This window comes from Lichenostomus cassidix, chromosome 14 (assembly GCF_008360975.1).
Source record: "Lichenostomus cassidix isolate B80296 chromosome 14, HeHo_3.0, whole genome shotgun sequence".
In the NCBI taxonomy this organism is placed as follows: Eukaryota; Metazoa; Chordata; class Aves; order Passeriformes; family Meliphagidae; genus Lichenostomus; species Lichenostomus cassidix.
The window spans coordinates 15,672,162-15,691,887 of NC_139495.1; the positions used below are offsets into that span (position 1 = coordinate 15,672,162).

Consider the following 19,726-nt stretch of genomic DNA (forward strand, 5'->3'; position numbering starts at 1 on the left):
GTGAGGAGGACTAGGCATTCCTGGATGGATGGAAGGACGTGGATGGTCTTGTTTCCAGCACCTAGACCTTCCTTTTGTGCAAACCCCAAAGAGTGTTGTCATCAGGTTATGCAGTGGGAACCACGCTGACCCCACCATAACCTCCATGGCTCCACCTGTGTGGGAGGGGGCTGAATAAATACAGGCCACAGCAAAAATATAAAATGCAATATTTGGAAAGGAAATGTTGCCAAAAGCTTGAAAAAATATATTTTCTGTGAATCAGCAATTTCTTGTGAAACCCAAACAATTTGTTAGATATTTAGTGCTGGACAGCTGGGACGCAGAAGCATTGAGTGAGTCCCAAACAAAGAGTGTGAGAGGAGGAGGAAGAAAGACAAGAGGGCTTGGCTCAAGGTGCTTGACCACAATGCAGCGGCAAGGAGACTCCCAGCACGCCACAGGACCAAAGGATGGAGGGAGGGAGGGAAGCTCTGCCCTCGGGGTCCCACTTCTCAGCCTCTCTGGAGACATGGAGTCCCCAGAGCGTCACCACCGCCACAACTCGTGAGCTCACAGCTACAAGGAGGTTCTTTGTTCACCAGGACGCCGATGGACATCTTGGTGAACTTGCCAGGCGGACAGAGCAACGAATGGGGATGGGACTGGATGATCTGTGGAGAGCTGTGAGTCGGAGGGGGGCAGCAGGGCCAGAGCTCTCACTGGCAGGGAGCTGGCACAGGAGGAAGAGACAGCAGCACTATGGTGTGTGGGGCTATGGAGCTGCTCCATCTGCAGCCAGGGCTGCCCACAGAGACACAGGAGGCACAGGGAGGCAGCGGGTGCAGGCACAGTTGGAAAAGCATCCTCTAGTGGCCCCTAAAATCCACCCTGGGCACGGGGTCCTTGCTCCTAACATTGATGCTGGTGTTGTCCCAGTCCACTGGTGTCCCTGGGGCTTTGAAGTTCTTGCCATGAACAGCATGACAGCATACATCACCGACGGGTAAATACCATGGGGCAGATGTCTAGGCTCATCCCTGCCTGCCAGGATGTTCATGCCACCCTCTGCCTGGACTCTGCACCCTGCAAGGTCCCCTCACTGCAGCCAGGCCAGGCACAGTGTTGGGAGAGATGAGCACTCCGGGTGAGCGCTGGTGGCAACATGGCCAGACCCAGCCCAGCGGAGCACCAGGAGGGCACAGACCTGAGCACGAGGATGGGATGTGGCAACACCAGCCCCTGCTCCCCTCACCAGCCCAAATCTGGTGAACAAGCTGCCAATGCTGCCAGTGCCTGAGGGGTGAGAAATTCACCCAATTGCTCTGGACCCTCAAGGCAGGGATTGTCCCCACTGTAGTGAAATGTTAATTTGGACTGCTGCAAACACTGCTAGCAGTGACAGCCACCACCACAGAGTGATGACAACAATGACCACACTGACAAAGAACATGTTCCAAGGTGGGAAAGCAGCAGAGGGGGATGGCAGTGATGGTGGTGGCAGTGATGATGAGTATGGTGCTGGTGGCAGTTATGATAGTGGCGGTGGTGATGCTGGTGGCAGTGCTGGCATTGGTGCTGGTGGTGGCAGGGATGGCAGTGGTGGTGCTGCTGGTGGTGGTGCAGATGGCAGTGGTGACAGTGGCAAAGTGCTCCACACATGGGATGCACAACCCCTGCACCCACCTCTGCCAGGGCTCAGGACGGGGTCCCCCCTGTAGCTCTGACCCCCAGCAGTGCTCCCAGCCTGCTCCTCCTCTCTGTGCCTCCAGCCAAGCCCTGCCATGGCCCATGTGCTGGATGTCCCCATGAAGACCTGGTGACAGTCTGCCACAAGCCCATCTCCTTTTCAGAGCCAGAGAGGATGCCAGTGATGCCAGCACATGCCAGTCTGATGCCCTGATGCCAGTCTCCAGCACATGACAGCCACCTCTGCCCACTGCAGTGCCAGGGCCCTTTGTTCTCAAGCAGCAGCAAGGAATTTGCCAAAGTAAATCCTGTCCTCATCTTCCCTGTGGACCCTAACAAGGCTGAGGTGTCCAGAAAAGTGGCAACACAGGAAGAAGACAGGTCATAATTGAGTAATTAAGAGATCTGGTATTTTGGGACATGGAAAGCGCAACCAGATTCGTGGCAGCAGGAACTGTTAATGAGCCCCCAAATCCTGGGTAACAGAATGGCATCAGTCGCCCTTCCAGGGTGGGCTGTAGGAGTATGCCTCTGGGATGTTTCAGGATGGGGTTGACTCAGGGAAGTGCCTGCAGCAGGAAGCAGATGGCAGAGCCTGTGGAGAGATGATACTGCATTTCAAACCCAGCCCACCCGCTCTCCTCTTGCCTAGGGGAAAGGATGGGACAGAAGCTGGTTGTCATATCCAAGAGAGCAGGATCGATGTATGGGATGGGAGTAGAACTCCAACAGATGCTACGGGTACTGAGCCCCGGGAGGACATGGAGTGCAGGGGCTAGAAGCCCCTAGACGAGACCCCAAGCCAGCAAAGCCCCATGGGTGCAGCTCGTGGGAAGCCCCCAACAGGTTAGCACAGCTCAGGAGACAGGGCCCTGACAGGGGACGGGACACAGCAGGCAGACAGGGCACAGGGCAGGTGGCACATTGCACACACGGTGGGGGATATAGCATTAGGGACATAGTACATCGGATGGGGGACACGGGACATGGCACACAGGATGTCCCATGGAGGACATGGCACCGGGTTCACGTCATATGGAACAAAGGACATGGCACACGGCACGGGGAGCATGACACATGGCACATGGGATGCGCCGTGGAGGATGCGGCACTGGAACACGGCGGACGGACAGGCAGCAGAAGCCACGTCCTAGGGTCAGGGAACGGCGACACGGCCCGGGGCGGAGCCGCCGCCGCGTGGGCGAGGCCTCGGATGGACACGCCTCTTATGCTAATGAGCGCTGAATCACGCTCAGCGGGCCGCAGCCGCCGGGCAGGACGGGCCCACCCGGGCAGGGCAGAGGAGGGAGCGAGGGCAGGAGAGCAGAGTGGGTCTGCCTGAGCGGCAAAGCGCCGCCGCCGCAACCCGGGGCGCGCGGGGGAGCCGGGTGCCGCTGGGCCTCGGCGGCGGCCGCGCCAAGGGAGCGGGACCGGGACGCGGAGGGCCTAAGTGAGGAGGCGGGCGGGTGTCCCCCCCGTCTCGCGCATGGTGTGCGCCGAGGGCGGGGCGGGCGGGGGCGGTGGATGCAGTCACGTGACGGGCGGACAGCCGCCATTTTGTCCTGCGGAGGCCGTATTTAGGGCGCAGCGCGCGCGCCGCTGCCACTCCCGCCGAGACGGAGTGTCCGCGCCCCGGCTCCACCGCTGCCCGCCTGCCCCGCGCTCCCGCCCCTGCTCCCTCCGCCCCGCCCGCTCCCTCCTCGCCTCCGCCATTTTGTGGCCGAGCTCTGCCCGCCGAGGACCGGCGCCGCGGCGGAACTTTCCGCCTTCTCCCCGCCCTCTCGCGCTCCCGCTCTAGCGGCGCCTCGGCCCGGCCCGGCCCGCGCAGCCATGTCCTCCGGCGCCAGCCCCGAGTACGCCTCTTTCTTCGCCGTGATGGGCGCGTCGGCCGCCATGGTCTTCAGCGGTGAGCACCGACCGGCAACTGGGAGGCTGGGGAGAGGGTGGGAAGGAGGGAGAGCACGGTGTGGGGGAAGCGACTCCTCTTTCCTCGTTTCCCTGTCCCGGCGGGGTCTGAAATTCTTTGGGCCCGAAGGCGGCCCCCCCGCTCCCCTCCCCCCCTCCTCTCCCCTCCCCCGCTCCGCTCCATCCGGGCTCCTGGGGGCAGCGGAGGGTCCGCGCCGCTGACGTCACCGCCGGCGGAGCCCCCGGGGCCACGTGATTGCGGCGGCGCCGCCCGGCCCGTATCCCCCCCTTCCCCACCGGCAGCCGCGGGTCGGGGTCTTCCCGGTGTCCCCGCGGGGAGCGGACGCGGTGGCGGGAGGTAGGTGTCGTGTCCCCGGCGTTCTGCCTGCCCTGGTCTCCGCGGCAACGGCGCTTGTCCTGCTGTGAATCGGACATGGTTGGTGTTTAAACCATTCCACGTATAGTGCAGGACTAGTTTTTAACGGGATTAAACGTAAATGTGCGATCGTTTGGCGGGCAAGTCTGCCTTAGAGAGAGGTTAATGCTATAGCAGGGAATGGACGAGCTCCTGAGCTGCCCCTTGGAACGGGGATGCCGGGGTGGAGGGAAAGCCCTGCTCCATGGCTGTCCCTCTGCGTCTCCAGGCAGCGAGCTCAGTGCGGTGTAAATTGGGTCATCCTGCAGCATTGTTCTCCCCGCTGAAGGGGCACTGATGTAGGGATCATAAATCTTGGTTTACACCAGAAAGACCATTCTGTAATGCCTTGTGTCTCAGAGCCTGGTTAAACCTCCTATAGAAGGTGATCACTGTTCCTGCACAGCATTTGCTCGTCCCTAGTGGGTGCAAACCTGCTGTTCCATTTGGGATGTAACATGGGGAAGGCTTCAGCTGTTTTTTTTCTCCAAATGCAGGTGTTACAGTAATTGGGAATAAAACAACTAGGAATCAGTCTGGCTTACTCTTCTGAGGGTTTCACCTGTGTCTCCAGAGTCATGAACATACTGACTGGTCTTCATCTCCCACTTCGTTGGGTTCCCAGTTGGGGAATCAAATTTGAATTGGTTGTAGCTCGAGTGGTGTAGAGCTGTTGATGTACTTGGGGTCTCATTGTGTTAATATGGCCTCTGGGATGGTGGCTGGGTCTGTAGGACAGATTTGGGGAAGCTGCTCTTGATTGATTAATGCAGGAGATGAAGTCATGCAAACAGCCAAGCAGACAGTGGATTAAAACTTATGTTTGAGAAAAAGCTGTCTACCCATGCTGATGTGGCCACCATGGACTGGTTCCACACCAGCCATGTTTGTGGCTTTAAATTTTGGTAAAACAAAAGCTTGGTTGGCTGTGTTTTGCTCAGTTTGTACCAAGTGGTGGGATGCAGATGTCCATGCTGAGGGCAGTCACTGGCCTGCCAGCTTGGGTAGCAGACATTGTAATCACACTTGACAGATAAGGGCTTTTCTGAAAACTCATTGGTTGAAATGCCATAGGAGCCAGAGTTGGGACTGCTGACCTACCTGCCTCTTGGCTAGTGAAGATAATGGAGGAAGAAACTAAGACCTAGTTACTTGTTGGGGAAAAAATAGTCAGCAATTCACTGCCTTTTGCAGAATGGTCCTAAGTACTGAGCTTTCTATCCAAGGAAGGAGTTGCTAGATTCCTCTTGCTGAATCAAATTTGGAAGCAAAAGAACATGGCTGTATGGCTTTAGACACCAGGTTTATGACGTGTGAGTGTGCTTCAGCTGAAACAACAGTGAGGGATGCAGACTTGAGTCAGCTCTTCAACAGGAATTCAGAGTGGTGCTGGCATGTCTGAACCAGCTGGGAAGCCTTTCCTAGAAGCTGCAGGGTTGACAGCATGGTGCTGAGGTATTGCAAGGGGAAGGTTTGAGTAGGGCAATGCAAAGTCAGTGCATAAGCTATATTGATGAAGGTTTGGTTTCTGTAACGTTGCAGCTGGTTTGTGAGAGGTCCGTGATGCAGAATCTGTCAGGTAGTCCTGGATTCAGTGAGCTTAGAGGTCTTTCCTGACCTCAGTGATGTTGTAAAACCAGCAGGTCTGAGCCATGCAGGTACTCTTGCCAGGGCCTGTGATGGGTTCGGGCGCTGTAGAACAGGTTATAGATACTGCTGATGGGAAATGGTTTTTTAGATGTGAGTGTTCAGTGAAGCAGTTTGGATTTTTAAGGCAATATGGCAGAGGTGTCAACATAGCATAAACTAAAACTTGCAATGTTGTGTAGGTTTTGTAATGGGCATGTAGCACCACAGCATGTTCTGATGTTAATTGTATGTTAGCTGTTAAAAAAAACACCCTGATTTAGAGTAAGATATTAAATCTGGACAAGCAGTGTAAAACTCCAAAATTGTCCTGAATCAGTGATCATGTATGACTCATGCTGTATCTAAACATTACATTCTTCTGGAGTTTGTAGTTCCAAGACCTGTTTCCAGTAAACATGTTCAGGTTCTTTACTGTCCAGGCAAGTTTGATGTGAAAACAGGTGACTTCATGCAGTCCCTGTGTGATGTGTGAGCATTACCTGCTGATGGTAAATAGATAGCAGAACTTGTTCTGGTCAGTGAGAGACAAGAGCAGGCTGCTGTGACCTTGGCCATCTTTGAGCCTGTCTGGTCGTTTGCAGATTACAACTTCTGCTCATTGCTGCAGTTCCTTATTTCCCATATGTAAAATGTGGTGGCTGAGGGTCAGGTGATGAGTGATTAAATTATTGTGGCTTTTTCATGCGATTTGAGCATGCCAGAATGGACAAGTGTGTTGGGCAGAGCTGTCTGGTTCTGCGTGTGCTGGTGCTCTTTGCAAAGCTGTTGCAAGTGTGCCCACTGTGCCCTTCATGATGTGAGGAGTTGTCCTTAGGCCTGAACTCCAGCTGGTCATTCAGTGCCTGCAGTACCTGCTGCACAGCCAAGCAATTGGAAGATTCTTCATGAAGAGAATTCTAGCCAGCAGTATTAAATTAGTCCCCTGTTGTTCTCATTGTTGCTGCAGAGCTAATGAAATAGTACTCTTCTTTTAAACTAGGGCTGTAGATATTATAGTGGTTGATTGGCTCTTAAGGGACCTCCATGGTGAAATAGCTGGCTCAGAACATCTAGTTTGATGCAGCTGACAGCCCTGTGCAGTCTGATTCTGGAAGGCATCATGGCTATAAACAACTTGCATCCTCAAGGGCAAATGGCACCTGTGCTTCCTGAAATACTGTCTGAGAGGTGGGGAGGTAGAACAGGAGAGCTGCTTGTTTTGCACTGAGGAGCTTGCAGGTAAAAATGAAATGGCAGAGTGCAGCTCAAGGTAATTTTCTGCTCCAAATAAGGGTGCTTGTGATGTGGGCAGGTGTGTGAGCTACCAGACTGTCTGCAGTGGAGATTAGCTTAAGCCGTAGTCCTTAACAGCAGGTAAAGCAGTGGATGGCTAAGACCTAAGTGCGGTAACAGAAGTGAGGTAGGTTATATTTCTACAGCTTGGGAATGATGGAGGCATCTCAATAAGGGCTCTCTCAGCAATCATTCCCTCTTGGCAAATGCCAGTCTTGGGGACATCTGAAAATGAGATGGATCATCAGTATAAACTGTTGCCTCTGCAGAACATGGCTCATGCAGTTATGCTGCAATTCATTCTGTGGCTTCCTGATGGATCCCTGTCTCACCTTGGAGTCACTACATAGCCTGCAGGCACTTCCCCACTGGTGGGGGACACTGGGAGCAGCAGTGAACATGGATGACAGCTGCCTCTGGACCTCTTGGTCGGCTTCCATTTTGCATCCTAGAACTGGCCTCTTCCATCTCCGGAGCCTGATTGGTTGCATACAGAGGTTGCAAGGTGAACAATGTCCCAGCTTGACCAGACTATTGGGTACACCTTGAAGCAATGGTTCACAGCAGTGCCTGCTTCACCAGTGAGGCAAAACTGGCCGAGCTTGCTTCATTCAGACTCAGTCCTGTGAGGATGAGGCTTTGGGTCATGCTGCTCTGGCCACAGGAGTGTCTGCTGGATGCAGGCAGGGGATCTGAGCTGTCCCATGCTGCAGCAATGGGGCAGTAGAGCTGTGGGTGCTTATGAGTGCTCTGAGCTCCCCTGAGACCTGCTGGTTGGAAAGGGGTCCTGCTAAGTGGTATAACACTATTCTGCCAGTCAGTACCTGGAATACACTGGTCACCCAGTTTGTGAAATTTTAAGCTGTCATGAGCCTGTATGATGATGAGAATAGGTAACAAGTGGCTGGAAGGATTTTGCTGCTTGCAGAAGGAGTATAAGTGCTTTACCGTACTTAAAAAAAATCAAAGAGCTCTGTGTGCAGTCTCAGACAATCCAGAGTACCAATTGCAGCAGCTCTTGGAGAGCTGGCTGGCAGAGGCCCTTTATTTTCTTTGGACTGCTGCTATTACAGCAACATCTCAAGGAGCTGGTGGTTTTTTAAGTTCTCAGATGTACTGACCCAAGAGTAAAAGGCCTGCCAGTCTTGCAGAATTTTTGATAATGCTGTAGGCTGACAGTGCCAGGCTTGGTGGAAATCTCCACACCCTTTCATTACATTAGGGAAGAACAAAAAGCTGTTCCTAATCCTGAAATAGATGATTCACTGAAGGTCTTCAGAATCTACGGCTTCCTATAGGGCAGCTTCACTGTTTACCCCTAGGGTTTTCATTGGGGAACTGGCTACAGCCAGGCTTTCGCCAGTGTGATGGGAATTTGCACAGGCTCCGGTACACTTCCCCTAATGTGGCTTGTCTGTTCTGTGGAGATGCACCGGGGCAGAGTAGCGGGGTTTTTCCAAGAGTATCCATTACTGTAACCTGAGGTGGAGCTGTTAAATGTGGAGTGGTGGGAGGGGGCAGGGCTGACCAGTGGGAAGCAGCCTGTTTCTTTGGCAGTGCCCAGGTTTCTGGCATGGCAAAGCAAGGATTGTACATGACCTGGATGTCACCTCTAACATTTTTCCAGCCTTTTAAGAGCAACCTGCTCAGAGATGAATAGGTGTTGGTGAATTGGTGCCTGTCTGCTCCCAGGCAAGCCTGTCTACCGCAGGGGGCAGCCCATTTGATAATGATTAGTTTTAAAAGGCTAAGTGTAAGTGCTCATCCCAAATGGTCTTTCACGCTTGCTGTGATGGTAACCAGTGGTACCATAATTGGAAATCTGATTTGTGTTACTAGCTCACTTCTAATGCAGGGGAATTCTGCATGTTAGTGCTCTGGTAATCTCTCACCTGCAGTGTGGAAACCTGCTTCTCCATGGTGGGACATGGGAGGAATCCCTGGTTCTGAATGGACCAAATGCTACTGAGAGTGCGTGTGGCTGGTGCTTAGCTTGTCTGAATGTATCAGCTGGTGAAACTGGATCTGTGCTACTGAATATCCTGACAGGAAGGCTCCCCATAGCCTCTTTCCGTATCAAGGGGGTGACTTGCATCTGACTTAATTGCGAGGTTACTGTTCTTGCTGTGTGACCTGACTGAACACAAGTCACCTGCTGGAGCTGGAAAAGGTTGGTTCTGATGCTGGGACTGCCCTTGATCTGAAGAGCAGGCTGCTGGCAGAGCCCTATGGAAAGCCATGGCAGTGGCAAGACTACAACTAGTCTTCAGTCTTTGACACTGCAGCCTATCTGGCAAGTTACCTTCTAGTTTGTACTTGATCCTGGAGCTGCACAGCCTCACTCCCTCTGCTATCACTTTTAAAGGGACAGATATGGTGAGGTGCCAGGCAGCATATCCTCAGCCGTGAGGGTGGGGCTAGCTATACATAAATCCACTCTGGGTTGTGAGTTCAAGGAGTAACTCAGAAGCATTTCACAAGGGAGTTAACCTTTGAAGCAGGCTTACTGGGAGTAGGTGGTCTTGAATGATGTGCAAAGCAACTTCTCTGTATTTTAACACCATTGAACTTCCAAATGGCACAGCTCCTGGTTAGAGACCAGCATGGATTCCTTCTCTGGTGAACTAAATAGGCACAATGCTTTTCCACCTGCCAGGCAAATGTTTTGACAATTCTATGACAGCTCTACCTCTTTAAAGGTAGTGTTGGAGCTTGCTTGGTTTGTATGTTAGAGGTGAGGGAGCTGGATGCTCTGACACAAAACCCCAGTCTTGGTGTGTAGCACAGGTACAGCTCTTGTCCTGTTTCCAGTGTGTGCTGCAGAGTTCTCCTCAAACCCTGTTCGCCACGATTTTGGAAAACGTGTCCTTCCAATGCATCAGGGATATTTAAATGTAGCATATGAAGCATATGTGCTTCAGTTGTTTAGAGCTGCCAGGGGGTACAAGTGAAGGTGTGCAGGAACGTTGTCCAGGGTGTCCATAGCCCAGAACTGAGTGGCTGTGCCACTAGAGGCTGGGTGGTCATGGGAAACAGGTATTGTCTTTGCCACCTTGCATGTAATACTGGGATAATGTCAAAATGCAAGGAGAACCTGCCAGGCTGGTGAAGGGCAGTGAAGCTGCCTTGTAAAGTGCTGGATATATCTCTTGGTCGGGGTGCTAAAAAAGGCTTCTTTGGGAGCAGATGTGCCAAGTTCTTGAAGCTGTGTGTGGCCCCTGTGGTTGTCCACCAGCGGGAGTTCAGTAGAGCTTCAGTGACATCTAAAACTGTCATGTGAAGATTGTTAAACATAGACTTTCTTTCGAACTGTGCCTAAAACAAGTCCAGAAAAGGGGTTTTAACTGGGAACTGACAAAGTCATGCTGCTCTGCCCTTCCACAAAAGTTTGAGCAAGCTGACTTTCTGTAAGTGGGGTTACAAAATCATCTTCTCTAATCCATCATTGCATTAATTGCAACACCGTCAAGTATCTTCAGGCTTGGAGGAAGTAATGACTGATCTAACTCTAAATAGTGAACTTCCCTCTGCATTTTTTGCAAAGGTTTGTAAAAGATTGCAAACAGGAGAAGTGGTTTCTGCTGAATGCTATACCCAGGGTGCAACTAGGATTCAGGCTTAGCTCCAGCTCTTAGAAGATGCTTCATCCAACAAAAATGGCTCCTAGTTCAAGTCAGTGATTTCTTTCTAGACTTCCTAAGGGCTAGACCCTAAACAGAGCCATCACTGAAATGGCTGGTTAAGTACATATGCTAGTTTCCAGGCTCAGCTTACATTTGCAAATAAAACCTGCTCCTGGCTCAAGCTTCCTGAATTGGATTCTAGTTCTGAATTACCCAAAACAGCCCTTTATATCACTCAGTGCCAGTCAAGGTTCAAGAGCTTTGCTAGCAGAGAACAAATTGGTAGTTAATAATGAGACCTTCCCTTCAGGTTTTTGTAACTAATACTGAACTTCCTTTTGAGAATGAATCTTGTTAGTGCAGCAGCACTGCTTTTATGAATGGTCTGGAGTTTTAGTGCCAAGCCAGGAGGATGACTGCTCAAAGATGGGCTTTACAGAAATGCTGAGCAAGAAGCTGGAAAGCATATATCCAAACTCCTCCAAATAACTCCCAGCAACTCTTTGGGATAAGGTGCACAATCTCACACTTGGATAGTGGGGTAAGGCAGTTACAGATCTTTGAGGAACAAGCAGGTCTCCCTTGGAGAAATCTTAGTTTACTGTGGGTGGAGAAAACTCAACTATTAAGTCTCAGAACAGTACAAAGACATGCCCATGGTTTAAATACACTCCAGTAGCCTTTTAGAACAGATGAAAGAGCATTTTCTTGCCAAGCAGGACTGACCTTTGAATGTCATCTTGATAGTGTCAGAAATGGAGACTGCCTGCCCTTCCATATGCCTATCACTGCTGCTTCCGGGACTTATTCCTGACTGGTAGTTGACCTGCATGTCATCTCTGGGTGATGGTGAGTGCAGTAGGAAGCTGTGAAGTTCCCAGAATACACCCCAGTAAGACTGGAAGGAAAGGGGTCTTTTCAAGTACTGCAGAATCAAAGAATAAGGTATTTGAGGAAGCTTTTGTGAGACTAATACAAAGTTTTCAGGGCAAAAGTTACTTTTTGGGGTAGTGCTTTGAACTCCTCCAGCAGGTCTCAGGTACAGGTGATAAGCCCATCACCTCCTTTGGATCCTCTGCAGGTCTCTGCATGCTCATGTTGACAGAGATGAGTAAACCTTAGGTGCAGGGTAGTTGTGGTCCTCTATAACCTACAAGCCAAACTCTTCTTTGTGGTTCCAGTTGTTGGATTGACAAGTGCTTGGACCCAAATCCTTCACAGGTGAGGTTCTGGCACATGGAGGGGGTGACCTTTTTCTGAGGAATGACATGGAGCGGTAATATTTGAGTTTGTTTCTATCTCATTGTGTCTGATGAAGCTGCAATGGCACATTTAACTCCAGAGCCAAAGTGTAGGCAAATGGGTTTTGTGGGAGGAGGCCCCATGAAGGTGATCTGTGCATCTGAACTTGGCTCAGGTGGCTTGAAGTTCAGTGACTGTGAAGCCCAGCTCTCAGCTGTGTTCTGCTGGGGTAGACAGATGTGCTTTATTGAGCAGTGTGGACTCCGGAGGGCACAAATGCTGGAGTTCCACTTGGGACCTTGGGTTTTGGCCCCTAAGCAGGGGCATGGATGACTCCTGGGGGTGCATCCTGCTGTGAAGCTGGCCTGGGAAAATATTCTGTTTTCAGTAGTATTTGAACAGCACCTCTTACTCATCTTTGGTCTAGGACTCTGGATAGGTCACTTCCTCATCCCTTAGCAAGGTATTCTTGGCTGTCAAGTGACTGTTAGTTTTGCAGAGTCCTTCCTTGTGCTGACTCAGCTGTTCTAATTGCAGCCTAGTGAAGGAGATGGTATTTGGGGATGTGCCTAATGGACTTTTTTTCTCTTTCAGCCTTGGGAGCGGCATATGGAACAGCGAAGAGTGGCACAGGTATTGCAGCCATGTCTGTCATGAGGCCTGAGCTGATCATGAAGTCCATCATCCCTGTGGTCATGGCGGGTATTATAGCAATCTATGGCCTCGTAGTGGCAGTGCTCATTGCCAATGCCCTCTCACCTACCATCACACTATTCAAGTAAGTTGCTGCATCTGGCAGTTCTGTTTCAGATTGTCCTGTCACTGTTTGATGCTCTGTGTGTGGGTGGTTTTGGCTTAAGGCCCTGGGAAGGGCTGGCAGTGCTAAATGCTTCTGGGCTAGGCTTAGAAGCATGGGCTGGATTCCAGCTGTCCTGCTGGAGGCCTCAGCCCCAGTGGAGCTGCCTGCTCAGTTGGCTGTACTGACTGTCACAGAAATCAATCGGGCATCCCACTGCTCATGTGGTGGGTCTCTGGCTTGAAAGCTGTGTACAGGCAGCACTGGGATAGGAGGTAAAGCTTGTGGCATGGTGCCAGACTCTGGACCTGGATGCACAGGTCTTTCCAATACTAAAATGATCTCCTGTTAGGCTCTGAATAGTTCAGCTGTTGCTTGGGAGATGCAAGTGAATAATTAATACTGCTTTGGCCTTATGTGCTCGTAAATCAATCCTTGAGCTATACATCAGGCCTCTATAGCAGCTACAGTCTGAAACTTAATCTGCTCTTGGCTTCTGAGAATAGCTGAAACTGGTGTGATTGAACCCTCTTGGAATAAAACAGTGCTGCTGAAGTGTGACAGGTATCTGTGTAGCTGTACGGGCTGTACCTATGAGCAGTGTGCTTGGCCTAAGAAGACATGGTCTAAAACAGCAGATACAAGTGGTCCTTTGCAATTACCAGGTGAGCAGACACTGATAGGGGCTGCTCCTTAGGACTGTTCTCCTGCTTGGAAAACCAGACCATTCCTGCCCAGCTCCTGCAATGCAAGACACCTGGATGTGCTGTGGCTGTATATAAGATTGCTAAAGATTGGAGATGAGCAGCTACTAACAGGCTGCACAGGACTGTGGGACAGGCATTGCTGCAAGTGCTAGTAAGTGCTGCTCTGACAGCACACTGAGCCTGCAGCTGGCTGAAGTGGCTGCAGACAAGCTGGTGGCTATGTGAACTCCAGACCCAGTAACTCAGTTTGGTGTATGAGCCACATCTGAACATCAGGTGAAGATCCTTCGCTGCTGCCCATTTCTTTAAGTACCAGAGTTGGGAGTGTCAGTAAGCATCTGCTTTGAGGCACACTGGGCTTGTTGAAAGAGTTACGGGCTTGAGGCAGGGTGTCCTGTTCCTTGCCACTGAAACTCTTCCATCTCTGTCCCACAGGAGCTTCCTTCAGCTGGGTGCTGGCTTGAGCGTGGGCCTCAGCGGTTTGGCTGCTGGCTTTGCCATCGGCATCGTGGGCGATGCAGGTGTCCGAGGCACAGCACAGCAGCCCAGGTTATTTGTGGGGATGATCCTCATTTTGATCTTCGCTGAAGTCTTGGGTCTCTATGGCCTCATCGTTGCCCTTATCCTCTCCACGAAGTAAATGTTGCAGTATGATGTAAAGAGATGTAACAAATCTACGTTTAACAAAAAAAAAAAAGCTCCAGAATGGAAATGGTTTCTCCAATGTGTACAGTTGTCCCAATTTGGTAGTTGATCTCTTGTAAATGCGCAATACATGTTAGTGACTCGTCTGTCCTGTGTGTACTTCAATATTAACCTGGATGGGCTGCTCCAAGCCTGCTGCATGGCTTGGGGTGGCCTGTGTGCAATTTTCCACCCATTGCTGTTAGTATTTTATGTATAAATATGAACTAGAAATGTAATTTTTTCTCTTCACTGGATGTTTATTTATAAAAGACTTGACATGTTCATACATCTATGGAGCAAGGATTTTCAATTTCCCATGCTATATATATATTAATCTTATAATAGGTAGATTACACTGTGGGGTCAATTGTAAGTGCAGAGAATTCCTTGGATGTAACTTTGATTCTAAAGATTGCTGTAGTGTCCTGGTATTGGAGTATGAGAATTTTGTGTTTTATTACAGCAATTGTCCGAAACACTCCTGTGTTTCAGTAGTAACCGCGTATGCTCCGGCATCAGTTGTGCACCCAGTGTTGGGTTACAAACTTCTACCATGTTTCCAAATAAAACTTCCTCACTACATTGCTGTAATGAGTCCCTGGCTCTAATTTCCAGCTCTTGCTGCTCCTTTGGGAAGAGGGCAGGGTCCGTCGGGGGGAGGGAGTTTCCTGGAGTGACTGGGCAGCATTGCAGGAGTGATGCTGCCAGCTCTGCCACAACTTTCTCTTTCTCCTGGCTACTGGCAGTGTGGTTCCCAGCTGTTGCCATGGGCTGTATTCATGATGAGCAGGGATGCAGGGCTGTGCTCAGCCTGATCAGCAGATCTGGCTTAGGGGGGTGGTGTTCTGTAACCATGGGTCAGGGAGTGAGGGTGCAGGCTGCAGCCTGTGACCAGGAGAGGAGCTGCCTTGTCAGGAAATAGGTAGCCCGTCCTCGTGCTGGCCCTGCAGTAGCTGAGCTGCTTGGAAGCTGTACTGTGAACATTAATTGCCTCTAAAGTACCTCAACAATAGTCTCAACAAAATGGCTTCAGTCAAGAACTTGTATTTTTAACTTTTAAATCAGGACCATTTGAGCTGGGATATTCTGCTGCTGCAGCTACTGCATATTGGAGCAGTCTCCTCTGTCATGAGGATTTAAATACTGCAAAGCTTATGTGGGAAGTACGTGTTGGACCCTTTCAGTGGTAAAGCTTGGTCCCAGTTAGCACTGGGAAGTACATCACCTTAATCCTCGGTCTGTAGCTTGGAGAACAGGTCAAGCTTTACCTTGTTCAAACCAAAATCTTATTACACAGACACCTGGTGCTAGCAGTACCTTTGGCACCAAACTAAACACTGCTGCAGGGGGAAGGATCTTTCAGCGGATTGGGAATGAAGATGTGGTATGTGTGTTTCACCCAGGTACCTATCCAGTGAATCTGGTGCAAGTACCGTGAAGAGCTGTGGCATTCACTGAAGCTGTTTGGAACTTCTAACCTAGCAGGGGCATTGTCCAGGCCTGGTGCTACTGTGTGCACCTGGTCTTTCAGGAGGCTGTGAGCCAGTCATTCTGTCAGGGTGTAGTTTACACAATAATCATTAACAAATGAATTGGTTTATTTTTTTGCTGTTTGATAAAACACTGATCTCTCAGTAGCCTGGTTCTGGGCCAGGCCAGGCTGGGGTAGACTGGTTTTGCTTAAGAAGGGCTTTTCCTTGTGGCAGTGTGAGCAGAGGTGTAAGTTGACTGAAGCAGTGCCCAGGGGAACTGGAAATTCCTGGTCAGAAGGGTGTTGGTCATTCTTTTCATCAGCAAAAGTAGTAGACTAAACCTCTGAATTAGACTTTCCCCATGGGGCATAAAGGTTTATGGAATCTGTGGGTTAATTGTGTATCACACTGACTATAGAGGGGGCCTTCCTCGTGCAGTGTGACACAGCTTGGAGCTGGGGGGGGTGAATCCTGAATCCAGGCTCTGGAGAGGATGCTGCATCCAGCTTGCAGTTCTGGTGAGAGGAATTGCATTTGGCTTGTGTGGCAGGAATAAAAGGGTCCTGGCTGGGGCTGCAAATATGCTTAATATCTGGTTTTACCTTCTGTAAGGGGACCCTGCTGCCAGTCTTTATGCCGGTTGACAAGAATGTGAGCAAATTGCATTTAAGAGAGCAGCTAAACGCTCTCATCTCCAAGCACAATAAGCAATTGAAAGGCCCTGTGTTCCAGGCACCCTTAATGTCCCTTGTGGGTTAGTGACATGGGACAGAGGCAGTTAATAGGTACTTACAGAACCAGTGCAGACAAAATCCCTTCAGTGGCATTTTGCTTCATGCCTTGGATCATGAAGCCTTTGTCATTAATATATAAACCCATGCAAGAAGAACAGAACTGGTGAGCATGGATCACTTTATGCCAAGTACCTGCAAATACACCCGGAGTCAAATTAACAGGCTGCACATGCTGCCTCAGCCATGACAGGGATGCTCTGAATCTTCTGCTGTGCTGACTCCCGGTTGAAAACTCGCATTTCAAGTCCTTCACTGGTGCTATTGCATCAGCACAGTTCTCAAGTGATTTGGGGCATTAAGAAAATTAGGGACCTTTGCAGTTTTTGAAATTCCTTTAGTGCCAGGAGCATAGCAGCTCAGAGTGCAGTCCCAGCTGGCAGGGACTGGCTCGGTGGTAGGTTTGGAAGAGGGGAAGGGGGTGGCTGTGCTGGCACAGCCGCGTTGCTGTGGTGCTCAATGCGTGGCCAGGAGCGCAGCAGTGAGTCAGCCCTGCGGAGAGGAGATGAGCGAGGCGTCTGCAGCATTAGCAGCACCACAGGGACCTGGCCATCAGCAGTTGGTGCAGGCTCAGGGAGGTTCAGGACCCGCTGCCAGCACAGACAGTGCCTCCAACAGAGCCTGCTGACCTTGTTCTGTGTTAACCCTTTCACACCACTTTTTGTTTGTTTTTTTCCAAATGCTGCAATTTTTTTTTTTTTCACTGCTGTTGGAGAAGCATTTTTAAGTATCAGGATTTTATCTGTGATTGCTGAGGGGTTGGCTTTCCCAGGTTCATCTGGCTTACAAAGAAGCATAGTAACCTGGAAAAGTAAGTAAGCTTCGGGGAAATAAAAACCTTGTTACAAGAAACTGATCCTAGAAACCAAGTCACAGTTTTCAATTACAGAGTAACAGCAGAGCAAATGACCACAGCTCTCAGTAACCTCATTTCGTCTCCAGACTGGCCCTAGGGATACTGATTTTAGGGCATTCTGCTGTTTCCAGCCAGCCATACTATCCAAACCATCACTGTGCTCAGATGAGAGTTACTTGTCTTTGACACACAAGACTTGCCACCTTTGGCCTTAATTTTACAGCTATTAACCATCTTTTTCTCTTGACATAATTAAATCAAACCCAGAGCAAGTCTTCCCAGTGCCACTTGTCCTGGAGTGCGAATTTTCTGTTTCAGGATCAAAGGATTGTGTGCCAAAATGCTTCTCCGTTTTTGTTCCTGTTAAAGCTAATGAATGCTGTTATTTTCCCTGCAAGACACACTTCAGTGAGCTCCTGAGAGCCACAGCTTTGCAACTTGTATCATTGTGTTTCTGCAAAGTTGGTTTTTGTGTCACAACACAAAAGCACACAGGGAAAAATCCTGCCCTGATCTTAGAGGGTATAAGGGCCAAGGCTTTCGGGGGCCCTGTTATATCCACAAGGTACCTACAGAACGCTGATAACTCTCTCTGAGAGAGCACAAGCTGGGCAGGACACAGCTCCTGGAGAGGTGGTGGCTCATCTTCGCCATTTGCCTTTTGCTGATAAGCTGCCCTCACCGCAGGCTCAGGGTCTTGCTCTTTGGGATTCATCAGGGGGATACCAGGGACTGTGTATGTTCCAGATCCTTTTCTGGCCCTTTGAACTGCCCTGTCCATGCTGTTCTACCTATGCTTTCCTCCTCTGCCTTTGGTAGAGGGGAGAAGAGTGACTTAAGTGGCAGAGAGTGAATTCAGCCACTTTCTCCTAATGGCTGTCTACTTAAGGTAGGTTGACGACAAATCTTGGGAAATTGTCTATATTTCCAAGATTGGCAGCATGTTCTAAGCAGCCTCCATGGCTCCTGAGTGCCTTGGGACAATTTCTTAGACATCTTTGTGAATGCCTGTGAAAATCAGAAGACAAGGCTATATTTCAACAGCCCTTCATGCAACAGCAGTGCCAGCCCCAGCCCTGCTCCTGCAGCTGCTCCATGTGCTCCCTGGTTTCTCCCAAGTGTGCAGGTACAACTGCTCTTGCTGCTAGGCAGTGAACCTTATTTGGGAACTGAGCCAGGTTAAAAATAACTCACCTGAACAAAAAGAAAACCCACATTTGCTAAAGAAAATGCAAGTGAAACCACAGCGTATGAGGCCCTCAGCGTGTTACTGGGGCAGTGGAGAGAAAAAATACGGAATTATTACTAGAGGAGTGCGCAGTATTAGTGACACAAGACATGGTTAATTTAATGCTGAGAAATAAAAGGTGAACATCCAAAGGGGTAAGACTTCAGCAGTACATGCCATAAGTTGGGCTGGATGACATACCTACAGCTTCAAGGAGCAAATTCCCATCGCTTGGCTTGGGCTGTTCTGTTATCCCAGACAGAGAGCCAGGCGGTCTCAGTGCTCTGATGCAGGCTTGGGACTGGCAGCCTGAGGAAGGCTTGGATCTGTGTGGCTGGAGGGTTCTCGGGTAAAGCTCTGTCACTGCTCTGGGTGGGCCTGGGATGGGATATTTATGGTGGATGTTCTGTGCAGTCAGTATTCGCCTTTACCTCAGCATGTCTTCCACTGCCAGCTAAAGTTACTGTCACAGCCCAGTCAGCTTGTGTGTTCCTGAGGAAGGGACTTGTTTTGGCCACAGGCAGTTTTGGGTGCTTCTGACATCCAAATTTGATTTAGCAGCTCAGATGGGTCTTTCCTTCTTCACAGACAAATAAGCAGGGCTGAGAGCTGTTTGTAGGATTCATTTTCTCAGCTTCTAGTTTTGGGGTCTCCTCAGCTCCACCTGTATGAGGCTAAAAATCGTTTCCAGCAATTCAGTGTTGCATGTCCCAGATGTGCATAATTTCATGAGGAAAACCTTAAAGCTCATCCAGTTCCACCCCCTGCCATGGGCAGGGACACCTTCTACTATCTCAGGTTGCTCCAAGCCCCACTCAACCTGGCCTTGGATACTTCCAAGAATGGGGCAGCCACAGCTTCTCCAGGCAACCTTTGCCAGGGCCTCACCACCCTCACAGCCAAGAATTCTTTCCCAATATCCCATCTAATCCTGCCCTGTGTCCTGTCCCTCCAGGCCCTTGTCCCCAGTCCCTCTCCAGCTCCCTTGGAGCCCCTTTAGGCACTGGAAGGGGCTCTAAGGTCTCCCTGGAGCTTCTCTAGGTGAAGCCCCCCAGCTCTCCCAGCCTGGCTCCAGCACAGAGGGGCTCCAGCCCTCGGAGCATCTCTGTGGCCTGAAACTATTGTTAGACTCAAATTCCCAAAACAGTGCTGCACATAGTTTTCCCAGCCTCAACCATCATCATTCCCGTCTCTCTCTTTCAGGCCTCTTTCCCAGTATCCTGCTGACAATAGGAGCAGATTGTAGTGTGGACAAGCACTGACATCATGGAGTGATAAGCATGGCAGAAAACGTAATTAAAATCCAATTCCAGGCCAGACAGGGATGTTACATCATATATAATTATATTCTCCGTAATTTATCTTTCTTGGGAGAGATTAATCAGCATTGTTTGAGCTCACAGCAGCTGGGTGG

General features: G+C 50.3%; 1 protein-coding gene across 1 annotated transcript; it reads left to right on the plus strand.

Moving 5' to 3' along the window:
* The first annotated feature begins 3,199 nt into the window (after window positions 1–3,199).
* On the plus strand, window positions 3,200–14,547 carry ATP6V0C (ATPase H+ transporting V0 subunit c). The gene is made up of 3 exons (XM_085075255.1): window positions 3,200–3,574; window positions 12,370–12,553; window positions 13,714–14,547. The coding sequence occupies exons 1-3, from the start codon at window positions 3,499–3,501 to the stop codon at window positions 13,916–13,918; spliced, it is 465 nt and encodes a 154-aa protein (XP_084931381.1). The 5' UTR covers window positions 3,200–3,498; the 3' UTR covers window positions 13,919–14,547.
* Window positions 14,548–19,726: the final 5,179 nt, after the last annotated feature.

What these genes read in the sequence shown, in the direction of transcription:
- ATP6V0C (XM_085075255.1), top strand. Translation starts at nt 3,499, where the DNA reads ATGTCCTCCGGCGCCAGCCCCGAGTACGCCTCTTTCTTCGCCGTGATG. An exon ending in GGCCGCCATGGTCTTCAGCG is followed by an intron (nt 3,575 to 12,369) that starts GTGAGCACCGAC and finishes TTTCTCTTTCAG; the next exon opens with CCTTGGGAGCGGCATATGGA. An exon ending in CCTACCATCACACTATTCAA is followed by an intron (nt 12,554 to 13,713) that starts GTAAGTTGCTGC and finishes TCTGTCCCACAG; the next exon opens with GAGCTTCCTTCAGCTGGGTG.